At 39.7% G+C, this 19,106-nt stretch overlaps 1 protein-coding gene across 6 annotated transcripts in view; it reads left to right on the forward strand.

Moving 5' to 3' along the window:
• Positions 1–19,106, forward strand: part of il1rapl1b (interleukin 1 receptor accessory protein-like 1b) — a 350,185-nt gene that overhangs the window by 310,606 nt on the left and 20,473 nt on the right. For 4 of the 6 annotated variants that reach the window (XM_034299839.2, XM_053229548.1, XM_034299837.2 and 1 more), the window contains 2 exons: positions 7,947–8,092; positions 17,006–17,152. In XM_034299839.2, coding sequence (XP_034155730.2) covers positions 7,947–8,092; positions 17,006–17,152 — 293 coding nt within the window. The remainder of the gene's footprint in view (positions 1–7,946; positions 8,093–17,005; positions 17,153–19,106) is intronic. The other 2 variants (XM_053229547.1, XM_053229549.1) reach the window with 1 other exon arrangement.

A 19,106-nucleotide genomic window follows, 5' to 3' on the forward strand; every position in this document is an offset into this window, starting at 1 on the left:
TGGTGGCAGATTATTCAGTGCCACTGGACTTTGGATTCCCATTCCACCAAATGTCCATGACCAACTGAAAACAGATATTTTCTTTACACTACAACCATTCTTCTTCTACCTTTCTTACCATAGACCATTTCCATTTCATTTTATTGCAGGTGGCCATGACTATGATCACCATATAATTAAAAAAATAATAGTCTTATATAGCATATTCCAGGTGAAAATGAAGTGAAAGTGCTTTAGATAGAAAAGACTGAAATGTCACAACAATGTATTTACAGTGCCTATAAAAAGTCATGTCAGAACTTTTCCCACCCTCAGTGTGAAATTGCAACATATAAAAATTAAGTGAAAAACAATCAGAAACATTTTAGGGAAAAATATTAAAAATGAAAAAACTTACAACAACCTGGTTGCATGAGTATACACACCCTTTAATAATTGGGGACGTGGCTGTGTTCAGAATGAACCAATCACATTAAGTCACATGTTCAAAAGTAAATATCATACAGCTGTCATCAATTAAATTATTCTGATTAACTCCAATTAAAGACCAGCTGTTTCTGTAGGAATTTCTTCAGATCTTCTTGGCTTCATCCGATTGCTGAAGCCATGATCTGAAGCCTGTACAGGATCTCACTGTCGAAAGGTATAGATCAGGAGAGGGGTACAAAAAATTTCCAAAACATTAGATGTACCATGGAATTTATAAAAGGACAAGACAAAAACTTAACAGGGAAGCTGCCAAGAGACCTACGGCAACATTAAAGGAGCTGCAGGAATATCTGACAAGTGCTGATTACTCTCTGCATGCGACAACAATCTCTCATATTCTTCACATGTTTGGGCTATGGGGTAGGTTGGCTAGACAGTAGCCCTTTCTCACAAAAAACATCCAAGATCAACATCATGCTCTGATGAGACCAATTCCAAAAGGTATGTTTGGTGCAAAAAAAAAACACATCACCTAAAGAACACCATACCCATGGTGAAGCATGGTGGTGGCAGCATCCTGCTTTAGGGCTGTTTTGCTTCAGCCAGAACTGGGGCTTTTATCAAGGTAGAGGGAATCATGAATAGCTACAAATACCAGTCGATTTTAGTGCAAAACCTCCAGGTGTCTGCTAGTAAGCTGGAGATGAACAGGAATTTCCCCTTTTAGCACAACAATGACTCAAAGCAGACATCCAAATCAACAAAGGAACGGCTTAACCAAAAGAAGATCAATGTTTTTGAATGGCCTAGTCAGAGCCCAGACCTGAATCCAGCTAAAAATCTGTGGGGTGACCTGAAACTGGCTGTGCACAGGAGATGCGTTTACAATTTGATGAATATAAAATATTTTTGCAAGAAAGAGTGAGAAAATATTGCCAAGTCAAGATGTGCCACGCTGATAGACTCTTAGCCAAAAAGTCTGAGTGGTGTCATATAATCAAAAGGTGCTTCATCACAAAAATCTGCCATTTAACAGGGATGTGTAGACTTTTATATCCACTGTATGTTAAGGCCCATTAATGAAGCAATGTACAGTTCCTAATTAAGCATAAAGCTGAGATTGGCCAGCAGAAAACTCTTGTGTAAGATGATGCATAAACAGAAGTATTTATTTATTTATTTATTGCAGTTAAGACAGGTATAGAAACAGCTTTAGAGTGTCTATGGCTCCTGCAATTGATACCAATCTTAAGAGTGACCTTCAGGATTGTAAATGTGCACATAATAGTTGTCATGATTACACTTAGTCACAGTCCTACTCATATCTCATTTATACATGACTACCCATAATTTCCTATTCAAACTAGAGTAATATACATCATGTTGTCCTCTAGCTGGAAACTGTATTGTAGTGTAACCCGGTATCTCTTACAATTATCTATGTTAGAATCTATGATAACCTGTTTTACTTACAGCTGAGTTTTACAAATCTCTGGGGACAAAATCTCTGACCCCAAGACAGTGTTTGTCCTTGATTTCCTCAGAGTCTATAACCTTAATTTTCTTAATATTTAAATAAACTAGGTATAACAATAACCCTTGTGCACATGGACAAAGTGGAAGTGTTGCTGCAATTCATGATGTGGTATCTGTCATTAAAAAAACTACCACTTAAGGGTATTCTGAACTCTTGATTATAGATGTTACTGATTTTTCTACATTCATATTTGCTACAATTTATGAGCATTAATTACAGGTATTATAGTTTGGTTTTAGGAATTATCATTGTTCAAAGTCATTGCTGGCTAAAGTGGTTAATGTGGATGTCCTTCTGCGTTGGTACTGTTGGACAGAATTTGACAATATTGATTATTATATTTTAATGAACAGGCTTAAAAACACAACTGCCTTAGACAAACTAGTTCTTGTCCAGTTTACACTGACACACTACACTTTGTAAGCATAAGTGGAGAACCTAAAAATACAACATGTTGTCCCACAAAGGCCTGTTCTGGGTCCCGTCTTATTCACCCTTCATATGCAGTCCATTGGACATGTAATTTGCAAACGTAATGGTTGGCTTTCACTTTCACACTGATGGTCCATAATTATAATTGTCAGTTTGTCAGTTGGACCGATTCAGCAGCAAAGCAATGCAAAATGAAAGACCTAAAATATTTGATAAAGAGAAACTTTTGAAGACTATTCAGAAATTCTGATGTTGGTATGTTGGGTACTGCCTGCAATAAGGATGTTGATTTCTCCTAAGAGCTTGACAGCTTTTTGAAAGCTAAGGTTAAGGGTCTTCGTGTAACCTTACAATACATGCTAGTTTTAATTTGATCTCCATGTAACTAAAAAACTGCGTTTTAAGTTCCACACTTAGTCTTAGATTATACTTAGGACATAGTATTTGGTTAAAGTTACATGAATCATAGTAATTCTCATAGATTTACGAATAGTTCATTTGTGATTGACATCTTTAACATGCTTTATTATAAATACCTTGTACTGACCTTGTAAATACCTTGTATTCTATTTTTTATATGTAAAGCACTTGAACTAGCTGAAGCTTCCTTAAAGAGACCCAATCTAGAGGTTATGGAAAGCACATACTGATGTACTGTAGCGTAAAGTAATGTCTCAGATGCATATATATTAATATGTTTTTGAGAGATGTTACTACACTGTAATTGAATAATAAGCTAGCATCTTGATTTACACCAAACTCCTTGGCATTTTAGGAGTCACAGTATCTCTGTCATGCCCTAGGGTGAAATCAGCAACCTTGCTGAGGGCAGATATAGTATCCAACATCAGTATTTGGATGGATAAGCTCATTGGATGATAGTTGAACTTTACCACTATCATGCAGTTATTTAATCAGCCAATCATGTGGCGGCAGGACAGTGCAGATATGGGTCAGTTAATGTTCACATCAAACATCAGAATGAAGAAAAAGTGGGATCTGTGTGACTTTGATCGTGGCATGGATATTGGTACCAGAAGGGCTGGGGTGAGTATTTCAGAAACTGCTGATCTCCTGGGTTTTTCACACACACACACACACACACACACACACACAGTGAGCAAAAGTTCTGTGGGTGGAAACTTGTTGATAAGAGAGGTCAGAGGATAATGGCCAGATTGGTTCGAGCTGCCAGGATGGATATAATAACACATATAATCACTCTTTACTACTGTGGTGAGCAGAAAAGCATCTCAGCATGCGCAAAAATTCTATTTCTGTCAGAATTTAAGAGACAGACATTTCAATTCATAGTCATTGGCATAGAAATGAAAGCTAACATTATGTTTGCAAATTACACGTCCATGAAGCTGGATATGAAGAGTGAATAATAACAGACCCAGAACAGTTCCTTGTGGGACACCATATCGTATTTTCGCATGTCCAATGGGAACGATTTAAATTGGAGTATAATAGAGAACCTAGAACAGGACCTTGTTGGACACCATAGTGCACTCTCGATTACAATCTATTATAATTACTATTATTATTATTAGTAGTAGTAGTAGTAGTAGTGTAATATTAGTAAAAATGCAAATTTATTATTATTTTTTTTCTGGAAAGGAATGTGCTTGATGGTTTTTCCGTTCCACATATTTCATTCATTACACTCATTTTTGTTCCATTTTCTCCCATACTCACATGAAGTCTTGGCTTTCTTCATTAACTAAGACACTCATTTATGATAAAAATGTTCCATTGCTGCAGTAGAGGAAATGATTATTGTTTCATTATGCTCGGCCACATTGAGAAATGAGATATGGAATATCTTACAATGAAAAGGCTTTGTTCTTCATGACATATTTTCTTCTCTCGCTGCGACTTGCAGTCAATATATTGAATTTTTCAAATTAATTAAAAAAGCCAGAATATGTCAGTTTACCATATGCTTGCTAATGTATTTCTGCTGTACAGTCCTTACACATGTCCTTACACACATATGTATGTACATGTGTGCTGAACATGCACACACTGTTCCCAGCCCACACACTGTGCCCAGCCAGAGTTCACGTTGTTCCCCTATGCTCAGCAAATGGAAACTGATACAAAGGTTAACACTAACACATGGTCAGACAGGTAGCGAAAAGAATGAGAAAATGAGGCGGTCAACTGAGTGACATTTAAGAAACATATTTTTGTTAGACCAGCAGAGGTGGAGCGCCAACATCACCCTCTATCCTTGGGGAAAATCCTACCAATTAGGGGCTGTGGAGGTGACAGCTGGGGGAAGGGTGAGAGAGCGAAGATGAGAAAGAAGGGAAAAATAATAAGAAGAGAATGGAGGAGAATGTTGGTAGGAGTGATAAGTGACATAGTGGAGTGCGTCTACAGTATATGTTGACTGACAGGTTGACAGATTCAGGAAAAAGCCAAGGGGAGATGCATGTTTATGTGTGGTTGTGTGTGTGTATTACCTTGCAGATCAAGATATATTTTTCATTTTTCCCATCTAGTATAGAATAAAAGAGTTTCATGATAATACTTCAGATTTATCAGCATCCCAACAGCCATGAGAGCCATAACCCTGATGCTTGCTGTGTCTTAGCCTGTGGGTTTGGGCATTGTGCCATACTGGGGATCAGACAGTGTATTTGTACTGCCACTGTGCCCTGGAGACATGTCAGTCATGCATCGCCTCGAGACTCCTATCTCACATTGCTTCAGAGCCATCAAAGCCTAAAACTACATTCTCATGAAGCTGCTTATCACAGAGCCTCTGGAGTCTTGGTTATTACTATTTGCTGGTTGAATATATTTTTGTTTATATGTGTGCATTTTTGTGTGTGTGGCATTTTTCATATGCCACTATAAACTGAAAAGATATTATGCATGTTGCTGAGGGTTAGATATTAAATATTTTGATTTATAACCAAAGGCTGCTGCTGCTCTGTATGAATTTGAATGGCTTCTCTGTGTTTTTCTTCCCGTTCATATTGACTGTAGTCAGGGGCTTGAGCTGCCTCAAAGCACACACATACAGATGCTGGGCTCAGCACAGATGAATAAACACACTGACCTCCCCGGCATTCCCCAGCTGCCTTTTTTTTCCAATGACTCTTTAAGGCTAAAGTATTGCACATGGTCAAGTGCACATTTTAAAAATCATCAGCTCTTCACCAATCCTGCTGTCAGAATAAACAAGGGAATAGAGAGAGGGGAGAGTAAGAGAGAGAGAGAGAGAGAGAATGGATGGGAGAGAAAGAGACGTCTTTACTTGTGTACTGTTGTACATTATGTTCTGCCTCTTTATCAGAGCAATATTGCATCTAAAGATGTACTTTCTCAACTGTTTGTTGGCTTAATGATGCCAAAAGGGATGTGCTAAGAAATCACTCAATTACTCTGCACACGCTTTTTCAACACATGAGAGATGAAGGAAGTACCATATTTTCATAAAGCTGTCATTTTGTTTTTATTTGCAAGCTATGTGCAGACAGTTTACCTCTCCGCTTACAGTACAGTAAGAGCTTTATGTGGATTATTTAACCAAACCTAACTTTTGCACTTACTCTAAGGTTGGTGTGTCAGCAAGTCAGCAAATCTCTGCAGTATGCTGTTGGAAGTTTGTTAAAACAGGTCCTTAGGCGAGTTTGTCATTCAGGGTATGCAGGAGCTATTAGACTAGCTGCACAAGCAAGTTAACAAAAGATAACACAAAGGAACTCACTGTAACACATAAGAATAAACCACAACAACATGCTGTCATAGAAAAATAATCAATAGCTGAGTCTGACACAAAGTGAGTTTACTGACACCATCCCAAGGTGGATTCTTTTCCTATAACAACATTCCTCTTATACGGCAATAATTTATCAGTGCTAACAATTATTTATTAATTATGTCATGTTTTTATTTGTTTAGTTGCATTTAATGTTATGGAACGCCTGCACAAGTTAGTACCTGTTATCTCTTACATTACAGCAGCTATAAACAGTCGCTCCCTCACCAGTCTGTCTTTTTCTCTGTCTCTCTCGAAAATAAGAAGAAGATTCAGCTTGGCATCTTGCTGAGAATCCACACAGCCCTCACTCCTGAAGACTTCCCCGTGTCCGAAACGTAAAGTTACAGCTTTACCGCTGATTGTCACAAAGCACTGATACTGGAGACTCCTTCCAAAAATGCTAACATTTAAATAACAACCATTTAAATAAACATTTCATCACAGAAAACTCCATCATATCAACAGTTACACTAAAGCTTTTCTATAGAAATGTATTAGAAATGTATCCTGGAGCTGGAAGAACTGCCATAGCTGCTGCGAAATGAAATGAATCAACAGAAACATGAAAAGAACTGATTCAACAGTGCTGTGGTGTAACACAACATAACAGAAGGGTAGTGGCATCTTGACACTGTGGTGTATGATGATTCTCTGATTTCATGGGTTTGACTTGACTCATGCTGGATGGCCTCTCATTAGTTTTATCAGTGTGTTAATATGTTACTGAGTTAGTGCGTGTGTGTGTGAGATAGAAACACAAGAAGAAGAAAGTGCAAGGCAATAACAGCCCTCCTTCTTGACCGCATAGCAGAGAAAGGCTTATTTGATCCAGCCAGGTCAGTTCAGTCTCTGCTTCTCCACGATAATATAATGGGATTTTTATTAGCAGGGGCCGGTCCCGGGTCAGCAGAAAAAGCCCTGGATAGAACCTGTGAGTGACGGGTACACAGGAAGAGTGGACACATTTCAGCCATTATTAGCCCTTCTGCCATGGCCCGCATGCTGTAATTTGTCTGATTTACTCTCGGCGCAAGTGTTGCCAGAGCAGTGGTGATTAATTGTTATTAAACGAACTGGAGTGTCCTCTGGGGAGGACAGGGTACAATACACTGGTGATCTGGCACTCATCTGTCGTGTGTTATTAATCCAGCGTGATGTGGAAAGCACCACAATGACAGCGGAATTATTAGCAAATAGCACAGAACGTGGAACAGGGAGGGGAGGGAGACTCAGAAGTGATGAGAAGCTTCATTTCTTTTATGGAATATTGTTTTTTTTTTTCTCTTCCCCTAACCGGGCTTAGTTTCCATGGTAGCTGCTAAGAAAAGCAGCGTTTTTTTTCCTCCTCTAAACCACATTATTGAGTAGTCTTTCCTACTGTGCAAGCAAAATCTCTGTATTTATACAGCCCATGGTGTATTCTTATGACAGTCCCTTACTGAAATTCTCATTAATACACTGCCTTTTCCATAATCTGTTGTGTTATTGGGGTTGCTGGTGACTTAGGCAGATCATTGCTGCTCTTTATATTACATCGCCTATACTGATTTTCGTGTAAGCCATTACACTGCCGTGTTATGATGACGAAAAAAACTAGGTAATGCTACAACTATCCACCATGATATCATTAATAGCTTATTATAAAAACTTACATTAGCAAACCAAACCTTTTCCAGTACACAGCTGATACCAAGCGTTGCTGTAATACTTGATTGGATCAGTTCCTAAGTAATGGCATCTTTTTTTATGCGCATCACTGTCCTGTAGGACTCTGCGGGAGCACCTGGGAGAACAGGAAGTGTCCATCTCTCTGACCATAGATGCCTTAGAAGAAACGGACCTGGGTAACTATACGTGCTTCGTGGAGAACGGGAACGGCAGACGACAAGCAAACGTCCTGCTCACCAAGCGCGGTAAGAAACCAAACACAAAATCTCACACACACACACAATCTTACTAACACATGGATAAGTCAAAGTCAAAGTCAAAGTCAACTTTATTGTCAATTCTGCCACATGTTCAGCACATACAGAGAATTGAAATTATGTTACTCTCAGACCCTAGGTGGATACAGATAACACACACACACAAAAAAGGATGTAAAAATACAAATGGAAATGCAAATGGATACATATAAATAGAGTAGAAATGTAGATCTACAAGGCACAACAGATAGAGTGCAAACAGTGCAAATGTAAAGTGTAAACCATTTCACATAAACTAACACATAAACTAACACATACACACAGAGCAAGCACCAGAAGCATTGGAAGATTTTATGATTGTTCTAAATGCTTCTACGTGGGTGGTTAACATAACACACATACAGAGCAGATGATTATATACGTGTGAGAAAGCATTGTTTTAAACAGTGATTGCACCATAATGACATTCATAAAACGTCAAATATTCAACGAATGTGTTGCTTAGTTTGTTTAACCACATTTTATTGGTTACCAGTTATTATGGTAAGAAACAGGATTAACCAATTGGAATCAATTGAAATTACTTCCTGGCTCCACCACTGGCAAGCACATCTTCCTCAGTGTCAAATATCTGTAAGTGAGCATGCTCAAAGCATGCTGTTTTTTCTTCTACTTCTTTTTTTAAGTCTTCAATGGTCCTATGTGGGGTCTCTAAGCCAAACAGCGAAGTTATCATTGTTGCTAAGTGACTTCCTGTATGCATTTTTGAACGACTTTCTCAGATTCCTGCTCTCTCTTGCCTTTTAGTGGTACTCTATAATCGAAATGGTTGCACTCATTCTTTGTCAAGAGGTTTGAATTCATGTCTGGAAGGACTGTTAAGGGGCAAAAAATAGCAATACCAAGAAAGCATCAAATCCATGGCCACTTTCATTTCTGTTTTGGTTGCGCAGAGAGACAGAGAGAGCACGAGTGGGAGCATGAGTGAGATTGCATTTAATCTGTTTTGGAGCCGTCTATTTTTCACAGCATATTTAGCTCGGTGCAGGCCTGTCCTCTGCGCTGTTGTACACTGCTCGGCAGGTCCAGAGCCTCAGGGTCTTCTGGTAATGGAATCTCCTGCAGTGTGTGTTCAATGTCAGCGTGGGATGGATGGAGGCCACTTGTGATGCAGCTGTACCGGCACAAAGACCGTGCCCAGTTTGATACCTGCAGGAAATTTTAATTATGCATCAACGAATACAGATGCTTTTATCTAGAGTCAATAGAAGTGCTACAATGCAGCTGTGTGTGCGTCGCAGATCACTAACGAATTCGCAGACTAAATCAGGTCAGATGATATAGTAAAAATTTAGTAGAGCCTCTGCAAAGTGAACATTAAATATTATGAGGGTAAGCAATCGTGGCTCATCCATAGGGGCAGATGGGGCAGAGCAGCATCATATACAGTATATCAACCATGCAACAAATGTTAATCTTCATAAAGTCCTTCATAACTCCATAAAGTCACCAATTAAATTCCATTCAAATGCTAATTATGACTTCTGATTGACTAATGATAATTTTTTTTTGCTATTTTACACATATAAACTCACTTTTCTAGATAGTGGTGCAGCATGTTTACAAAGCATGTTTCGCAAAGCCTGAGAAAAAAAAAAATCTCTCTTTTCCAATGCCCAAATACTTTTGGACGAGTTTCAAGTCTGAGTGGTTTCTGAAATCTAGTTGGACTGGAAACTTTGCTGAAATCTGTCAAACACATCTGCTGTACTAAACACAGTTGAACAAAAGTACATCTAAAACTACTCAAAACATTTTGCTAGATTGTATGCTGGATGACTGTATGCTATCGACTGCATCAGCTGTCTGTTACAGAGCTACTCTAAACATTCAGTAGATAATAGTGTGTAGCATAAGTCAAGTGTGATAGCATTTGACTTAAATTTATTTGAGGCTATGTTGATATTAATGTCTTCCTGCTCCACCAAAATCTATGATCATGAACCACTGGTGAGGGTAAGTGTCCTTTTTTCACCCCATTTTCTCCTAATTTAGTCATTATTGAATCACAGACCCACGCCATCTCCCTACACACTCACACACACACACATAGAGAGAGAGAGAGAGAGAGAGAGAGAGAGAGAGCAGGGTCATTTACCCAGCCATGGATGGCTTTAGCATAGTCGGAAAGCTATACAATAGGCTAACCGCTGCACCACTCAGGAGAATGAGGTTAAGTGTGCATTTAACATGGGAGATATGTTTTTGTAGTAAGCTGAATCGTGTGTTAGGAGGCCATAACAGAACCCACAGGGCTATAAACGTTACTCAGATTTATGAATCTTAAATCTTCACGATTTAAAAATGTCTCCATATTTTTTAACAAGGCAGAAACTGGGTGGTCTGTTGCAGTGAATAATGCTACGTCCATATCTGCCTGTTTAAATATTAAAGCCATCCAAAGCCCGAGAATCAGCCATGACTGACAGCTTCTTGTCCAAGAACAAAGAACTGCTTATTCATTTTCAGTATTATTGTGTGTGTGTGTGTGTGTGTGTCAGTGATATACGGAGTTCTGAAGTCAGTATTCTTCCTAAAAGTTAGAACAAGGCCCACTGGTGGTTGTTCATGACTTCTAAATCTCGCTGAATAAGTCAGAAGTGCCGCTTCATGCTAGTTGAGCCTGACAAGCTGCAGGGACTGCGTCTTGTCAGATTTTATCCAAAAGTAGTTATACTTTATTTCTTTTATCCTTTTTCAGAGTCAAATAGAAGAGAAGTCTCTCCCTTTCTCTCTCTCTCTCTCTCTCTCTCTTCCTTGATCTCAAAACTGCAGTCGCTCTATATTCAACATTTGACTCATCATTTCTTTATTTTCTATTCACTACCCTTGTTATGAGCCATCATGTATGGTTTGGTCATTTTGATTTCCTTCTTCTGTATGCAGCAGAGTTTTGGAGGAAGTAAGACTAAGCCAATACGTTTTGTTTTAAACCAAAGTGCTGAACATACGATTGCACCGCTGAAATACACACGTGGCAAATTAAAGGAAAGAATGATGGCTGTGTTATGCTGTGGAAGGCATTTTTTTTTTTTTTGCTGACATTTTGGGTCCACTTAAAGCATCACTGCAAATCAGAGTTCTTCTGACTGATCACTTTTATCCTATGAAGAAACATTTCTATTCTGAAATCTATTGAACTGACTCCGTCCATATCCACGCCGCATGAGGGCTCAGTGAACTGTTTGATGAGGATGAAAATGATGTAAATGATATGCTGTGACCTTCACAGTCATCAGATCTCACCCAAATTGAACATCTATAGGAGATTTTGGAGCGACATGTTAGGCAGCTTAGGGACTATCTTTTGAAAGATAGTGCATTGAAGTTGTTTAGGCGCTTCCTGGTGGCCTGCACATCACTAAGATATTTTTCCTCCTTTAATTTGTCACCCATCTGTCCATAAACAGACACAATATGACACTCATCTCAGTCATCCCAACAGTGTGGGAAGCATGTATATGTGTCATGACAGAAATGATTAAGCAATTATGGTTATTATCTTGAACTACAATAACAACATGACTAATGGAAGACCCTCCACTGCACAAATGTTTGAGTCTGTCGCAGATTTTAGCATCCTGTGGTGGGTTTGTTTGAGCTTTTGGCTAGTAATGTCATGTCAAGTCAAGTTTATTTATCATTTCAATACATTGGAATGCTTATGGCGAGACTCAAGTTGATATGATTAATATAGAATAAAGGTAGGTACAGTAAGAATACAATGATACAAAATACATTATACAATATAACAATATAAGAACAAAACTGTGTAGATTACACCCTACTTTGGTGCAGTACAAAGTACAGCGGACATGTAAATTGACACTGAAACTGGGAACAGAAGAATGAATTGGGTTCCAGGCTATAGAGCTATTTAGGAGCTCGATAACCTGCAGGTAAAACTGTTCTTTATCCTGCTTGTCCGTGACTGGATGCTCCAAAAACAGTTGCCAGATGGCAGTCTGGAAAACAGATTGTGTGCTGAGTGACTGAGGTCTGAGGTGATTTTGTGAGCCTTCCTCAGGCACCGTGTCCGGTAGATGTCCTGTAAAGTTGCAAGTCTGTTGCCTGTGATGAGTTCTGCTGTTCTCACCACTCGAAGGAGAGCCTTGCGGTTGTGGGCGGCACCATGCCGTGATGCAACCAGTCAGGATGCTCTCAGTGGAACAGCAGTAGAAGTTATAAGGATGTTAGGGGTCAGAGCAAACTTCTTGAGCTTCCACAGGAAATGCAGCAAAACTTGAGATTATTGACATTAACAATAAACTTTGTCCGTTTTAAAGAACAGAAAACAACTTGATTTATGTAATGTAAGGAAGAACAGGGAAACAGTGTCCAACTATTTTGCATTTTCTGAGGCACAGTATATTGTTTTGATGCTTCAGATCAAACCTGGCTGGACTGGGGAAGTTGTTCTGGACCAGGGTTCAGTTCTAGCCCATGGGGTAGGCCTGTTTGACCAAAAATATGTTGGTTAAAAACACAGGTGTGTCCCAAACAAATTGGTTAATAAAGATGACTTTGTCCGGATTCATCTAGGATCTGAATTGTGATTAATCAAATGCTGGAAAAATGTGTTTGGAGATGTTAAAATGTAAAATAACTCCTGCGCACGCTCTGGATGTTTCCATTTCAAGCAGTTCCTGCGGCTCTGACAATCCTGTAATAGTAATTCACAGTCAACACTGTGTCAGGTCAAAATTGGCGTGAAATTTGTACGCATACATCATACACCAGCTAGGATATGTCAAACCTCGTCATGCTCCAAATTTAGGCACAAAAGAAGTACGAGTACGCAGTGACAGACAAGAGATGTCTACCAATCGAGGGAAAAAAGTAAGTGTTTATTTGTTCTCTAATTGGATAGAAGTTGGTGAATGATATTCAGAAGATTTATCCTTGATACCCAGATATCCTTGATACTCCACGCTCCGTAAGTAGCATGTAGTACTGTAGCATTTTTCTACCAAAGAGGGAGAAATTCCAAAATCCTGTTGTTTTTAACTGGGAAAATTCATTTGCCTTACAGATTTTGATATTTGGAAACATTTTTCAGATACTATCGTGAGCACAAATCATTAGGCCTCAAAGCAAGATCAGCAGAGCAGTGGAACAAGATGTTGTGCTCTGAATGTTAATACCCAGTCAAGTCATGGTGGTGAACAGAGATCGCCTGCATAATTCTAACTGTAGAGTGTCTTTTTCCCACCAGGAGCTTTCATTTGATGCAGCATATGGAAAAGATTTCTTCCAAAACTTGCAGAAAAATCTCTGGAGCTCTCAGCTCTTTGTTCTTAGTCTTCTGCACTGAAGACACAGTGTTCACATCCTGTGCTCAAATGTTCATTTCATGAGTGTGATGCTGCAGTATTAATGGGTTTCAGATCTACGGGGGCAGGGTCATGTTTTCTACGTAGAAATCTGCACATTTATTTCATCGTCTCTAAGATGAGAGCCAGAATAATTCGTAGAATCATCGTGGCAGCACTGTGTTGACTACACACACACACACACACACACACACACACACACACACACACACACACACACAGAGTTGCCACATTATATACTGTATGTTCTACTATGTTCATGAACGCAGTCTTCTCTCTCTCTCTCTCTCTCTTTCTGTCTCTGATCCCTCTCTCTCACTCTCTCTCTCTCTCTCTCTCTCTCTCTCATGTACCTTTAAGAGCCCTTCAGCCTCAGAGAGTCTGAAAAATAGGCCATCTAATTAGAGGATGTGTTCAAATTAGAGAACAAAGCTGCTTTGAAGATGCATTTCTACCTGTTACATATTGCTTTCTCTTTTAAACTTAATTAGCCACTGCACTCATCCATGCTGTAATTTGTGCCATTTGAAAGAATGACCCCATTCCCTTTTTCCTGGTTAATGGCCGTTAGGAGTAATGAACTTTTCCTTTCAGCTCATTGTGTATCTTAATGCTCACTATTGATTTTGGATCAGCTTTACTCTATTGTTTGGATGTATGGATGTTTTTTTTTTTTTTTCCCTGAACATTCCTTGAGTTTCTAAAAACTTCTGAAATAGCAGTTGTCAATCTCATATGTGGGTGGCATGGTGCTACAGCAGGAAGCGTTGCTGTCTCACGGCTCAAGATTTGATCCTGAGCTCTTGTTACTGGAGTTTCACAAGTTTTCCTTGTATCTATGTGGGTTTCCTCCAGGTTCTCCAGTTTCCTCCCAACTCCCAGAAACATGTAGATTACTACTCCAAATTAGCTACTCCTCGTTGTCCCTAGGTGTGAATGTGTGTATGTGTGTGTGTGTGTGTGTGTGTGCGTAGTGCACTGCGATGGTTGGGTGTACTATCAAGGGTGTACTCCCAGGATTAGGCAGTGAATCCACAGACCAGGATAAAGTGGTTATGGAGGAAGAAAGAATGAATGATTCTCACCTGCTGTGAGTTAGAATAATTTTTCATTAGTGTCATTAACTGTATGTGGATAGATGGAAAAAAACATATCACACAGTCTATAAAAATATTTTTTAGGAAGGTTGACTCACTGAAATCCGCTCTGCTGTTCTTTTCTCCTGCTTCTGCCAGTTCATGCGTCCTAGTTGACTGAGTGACCTGGCCCATTGTAAATCTTTCAGGCTTTTGCTCAGCGCTAATGTTGCCATTATGTAAGCACTTGGTGTCCTGCCACCTCTGCCTGTGTTCTTTTGATAATTGTTGTTTTCATTACATCACTTGGCACTGACAGCACCTATAATAAGTTATTAATGGCACCAGAGGTGTCTACGCTGACATCTTGTGTTTGGTTTTGCAGCACATTAGGCAGCCTCCTCATTTTTTGAGTGCAAAGTAAAGATGGCTGAACTGTGATTGTGGATGAAATATGACAATAAGAGTGGAGGACACAATGTAAAGGTGCAAAGTGTGTGGACGCTTACTGTATGTGTCTGCATCAGCCACAACTAGAAGTACATGTATGTTTATCAGCTTAATCCTGTAGTGAAGACAGAGATGATGATGATGATGTGTGTGTGTGTGTGTGTGTGTATATGAGAAGAATAATTTGTGAATGACTACAGGACTATAGGTTTGCATCAAGGTTGAGGCAGTTCAGTTCACTTTCAGTGATCACCATACCAAAAATAGACAAACACTGCATTAGAAGCCAAAATAATGCTGAAATTTACAGGCTTCAGTTCAGCATTTGACTCTCAGCATGTGAGCTGTTTCCTCACTGCAAGCTGCATGTTTGCAAGCATTAAACAAAGCATTATCTTCTTTTTTTTTCTAGACACACAAACACACAAGATGCATTCTGTGTCAGGAAGGCAAATCAGCTAGCTTCTTTTCCATTTGCGTGACACTAAGCCTCCAAACAATGAACCTCATCCATCTTCCCCCTCTCATTCTCCCTCTCTCTCTCTCTCTCTCTCTCTCTCTCTCCTTTCAGCTTCTTTCCTGAGTCATCCCTGCGTTCTCCTTTCCTAGAAGAGAGCAAATATCAGTGACTGATTCCTCAGCAGCCGCTGTCCAAATATCAGCTCTGACAGATCGAGATGGCAGAAGCTCCATCTCAGAGAGAGAGAGAGAGAAAGAGAGAGAGAGAGAGAGAGAGAATGATGAATCACACAACACCAAGTGGCTTTGTAAAATCTATTGGCACATAAGTGAAGCATAGACCTGCCAGTTCACAGATAATTTGTCTTAATCTACACAGCGGTCAGGAGGAGAGAGGAAGAGCGATGGACGAAAAGAGAGAGAGCATCAGTGATGGACAAGTCAGGGATGGACATAGCAGATATGGTTAGAACACAACAGATCTTCAGGGCGGATGTAAGAAAGAGGAGAGTGAGTAGAGAAAAAGAGAAGAATAGGGACAGAAGCTAGATGTAGTTAAGACCCATTTACAACTTTTATGCCTGTGTGATTGTGTAGACCTATACACATACTGTGTGTGTGTGTCCATTTTTGTTGCCATTCAGTCCATTGTGGTCTGAAAGTGGAATTGGCTTCTGTGATGGATTGAGACAAATGCAGTCCATAGTTGAACAAGCAAACATTAGTCAGCCGATGTGCCATGCCTACAGTCTGGACAATCCAGCAGCAAAGCCTGAAAGCATCTGGACACACACACACACACACACACACACACACACACACAGACCAGTCTAGCCTCTATATTCTATCTGCATGCTACACGTACCCTAGCAGAAGCCGTATTGAAAACTGGCAATTGAAGCCGTGATGAGTTAGACCTAAATCGATTTTCCTTAAGTGGTTTGGAGGATTTGGACCGTTGCAATTCATTCTTTGCAACAAAGCTACACAACTGTGGTTCTTTAACATGGGAAAATGTGCCTTAACTATGTCTAATTGGCAGAATGGCTTACATCCTTCTCTGCATCACTTCCTCCGGTCGGGTGTCGCCTCCCTCTGTAATTACACTCTATACACATTCAGACGCCAGAATATTCCCTTGCTCAGCTTTTACAGATGTTGTCATGGCCACTGGGATGATAGATAACCAGGCTGCGAGGAAAGTTCGATCATCTATGAAACCGACTGCTTGAACACTAATCATTTGATCCTGTTGGATGTTTGTAACCCACAGGAAGTTGCTCACGAGCAGTGTTTCCATTTACCACAAAGTGTGTGTGTGTGTGTGTGTGTGTGTGTGTGTGGTGGAGTGGGTTAGGGGGGCGGTCGATGTAGTGTCTAACGAGCTTCACCCCAGCAGCTACCTAAAGAAGTGCTGTGGAGTCTTTTTTCTCGGTCAAGTGTTAATTCAATAGAGACGTTGCTGTGCGAGTTGTGAATAAATCTCTCTTCTCTTCTTGTCCCTCTCTCTGTGTATTTCTCAGCAGAGCTCATGTACACAGTGGAGCTGGCCGGTGGACTGGGTGCCATTCTTCTCTTGCTCGTCTTCCTGGTCACCCTGTATAAGTGCTACAGAATTGAGCTCATGCTCTTTTATAGGAACCACTTTGGTGGCGAGGACGTGGACGGCGGTAAGACATTAATGACTTAAGACCTCTATATGCTTTAACAGTAGAAGCAATAAATGGTTTATACAAAGATTTCTTTGCTACATTACTTTTATTGTGTGTGAATGTAATTGTGATAAACATACAACCAGTTTGAGTGTATAAAGTATAGAAACATTAGTTGCTCTATTCACTGCTGTTGCTAGCTACTGCAATATGTCTTGCAAGTCTATGGCATGTCTATGAAGGGATGTGGGGCTACCATAAGTGTAACATAACACCTTCGACATTGGGGACACTGGACACATGTCCCTACCACTTTTTAGTAAGCTCAGTTTTAAGTCCAGAGAAAAACCGCACTTACATTTTTATTTAGACCTTTAAAGTACTCGTGACAAATCTTGAAGGTCTCAAGGTCTCTTCTTCTCTCATCCAATCAATGACTGTACGCTATACATCAATTGAATGGGTTCAGCTTAACATCTAATCATTTCAGTTTGGCATCCAATCAAGTTCTTCACTGTAGAAAAGACTACCAAGAATCATGCAATTCATCACCAACTGTGACCTTCTCACGCTACACAACGTAGGTAATGCTGTAGCTATCCATGTACTTCGGAGGACGGTTAAGCCACTGGACTGCCCCTGGTCCTACCTCAGTAAAATGTTTCAGTGTGCTGGAGTAAGCAAAGACTCTCAAAGTCTCCTTTGCCTCCCTAGAAGGTATGAACTCCATCTAATTTGAGCCATGTTGAGGTAGGTTTCACTAATTTGCTCACATTAGCTTGGTATGTTTCAATAAGCTAGCCTGTTTTCTTTGCTAATGCCACGTTAGACTAGCATCATTTCCAGTAGCTAACCTAATTTGCTAGTCAGCAAGTCAAATTCTAGCTAATGGTAAATATTGCAAACTTACAGAATGAGGTTTTTAGGCAAAATGGTGTACTTTGAAACAAAAATCATCTTCTAACCAGTTTAATGTTAATGTTCACATCAAACATCAGAATGGGGGAAAATGTGATCTCTTTGACAATGGCATAATTGTTGGTGCTTTGAGTATTTCAGCTGATCTCCTGGGATTTTCACACACAACATGTCTGTAGAGTTTACACAGAATGGTGTAACAAACAAGAAACATCCAGTGAGCAGCAGTTCTGTGGGTGGAAAGGCCTTGTTGACGAGAGAGATCAGAGGAGAATGGCCAGGCAGTTTCTAGATGGTAAATAATCACTCTTTACAACCATGGTGAACAGAAAAGCATCTCAGAGTGCACAACACATTGAACCTTCAGGCGGATGAGCTACAACAGCAGAAGACCACATCAGGTTTCACTCCTGTCAGCCAAGAACAGGAATCTGAGGCTACAGTGGGAACAGGCTCACTGAAACTGGACGCTTAAACATTCGAAAAAAGACTAGGGAAAATTGTGCAATTTTTTAATCTTTACCTGTACAGTTTTTAAGCTAGCTCATCAGGCATCAACACCCATGCTACAGTCTATATCACATTATTTCCCTCATTTCGATGTTTGATGTGAACATTACGCTGAGGCTCTTGACCTGTATGTGCATGATTTTACACACTGTATTGCAGGAATGATTAGATAATTGTATCAATGAGCAGGTGTACAGGTGTTCCTAATAAAGTGATCAGTAAGTGTACATCATGAACTGAATATTTATTTTCCATCATAGCTCAATCATGACTCAACAGAGTAAAACATAAAAGTTTTATAGATCTAATTTTAGGCTGCAGGATTCCTGGTGAAACAGGAATCACAATTTTAGACGTCAGATCATGATTATCGCTTACGAAAAATATGCATATTTATTCAACTCTTACGTTACTCTAGCAGACCGTGGTCACTCCATTTTTCCTGGTGGATGTTCGAGTGACAGCTCATTCACATTACATTACATTGCATTACATTATTCACAGGATTTATTGCACATTTATATCTGAAATATCTGAAATCCTG

Source organism: Pangasianodon hypophthalmus, chromosome 25 (genome assembly GCF_027358585.1).
Source record: "Pangasianodon hypophthalmus isolate fPanHyp1 chromosome 25, fPanHyp1.pri, whole genome shotgun sequence".
NCBI classification, from domain to species: Eukaryota; Metazoa; Chordata; class Actinopteri; order Siluriformes; family Pangasiidae; genus Pangasianodon; species Pangasianodon hypophthalmus.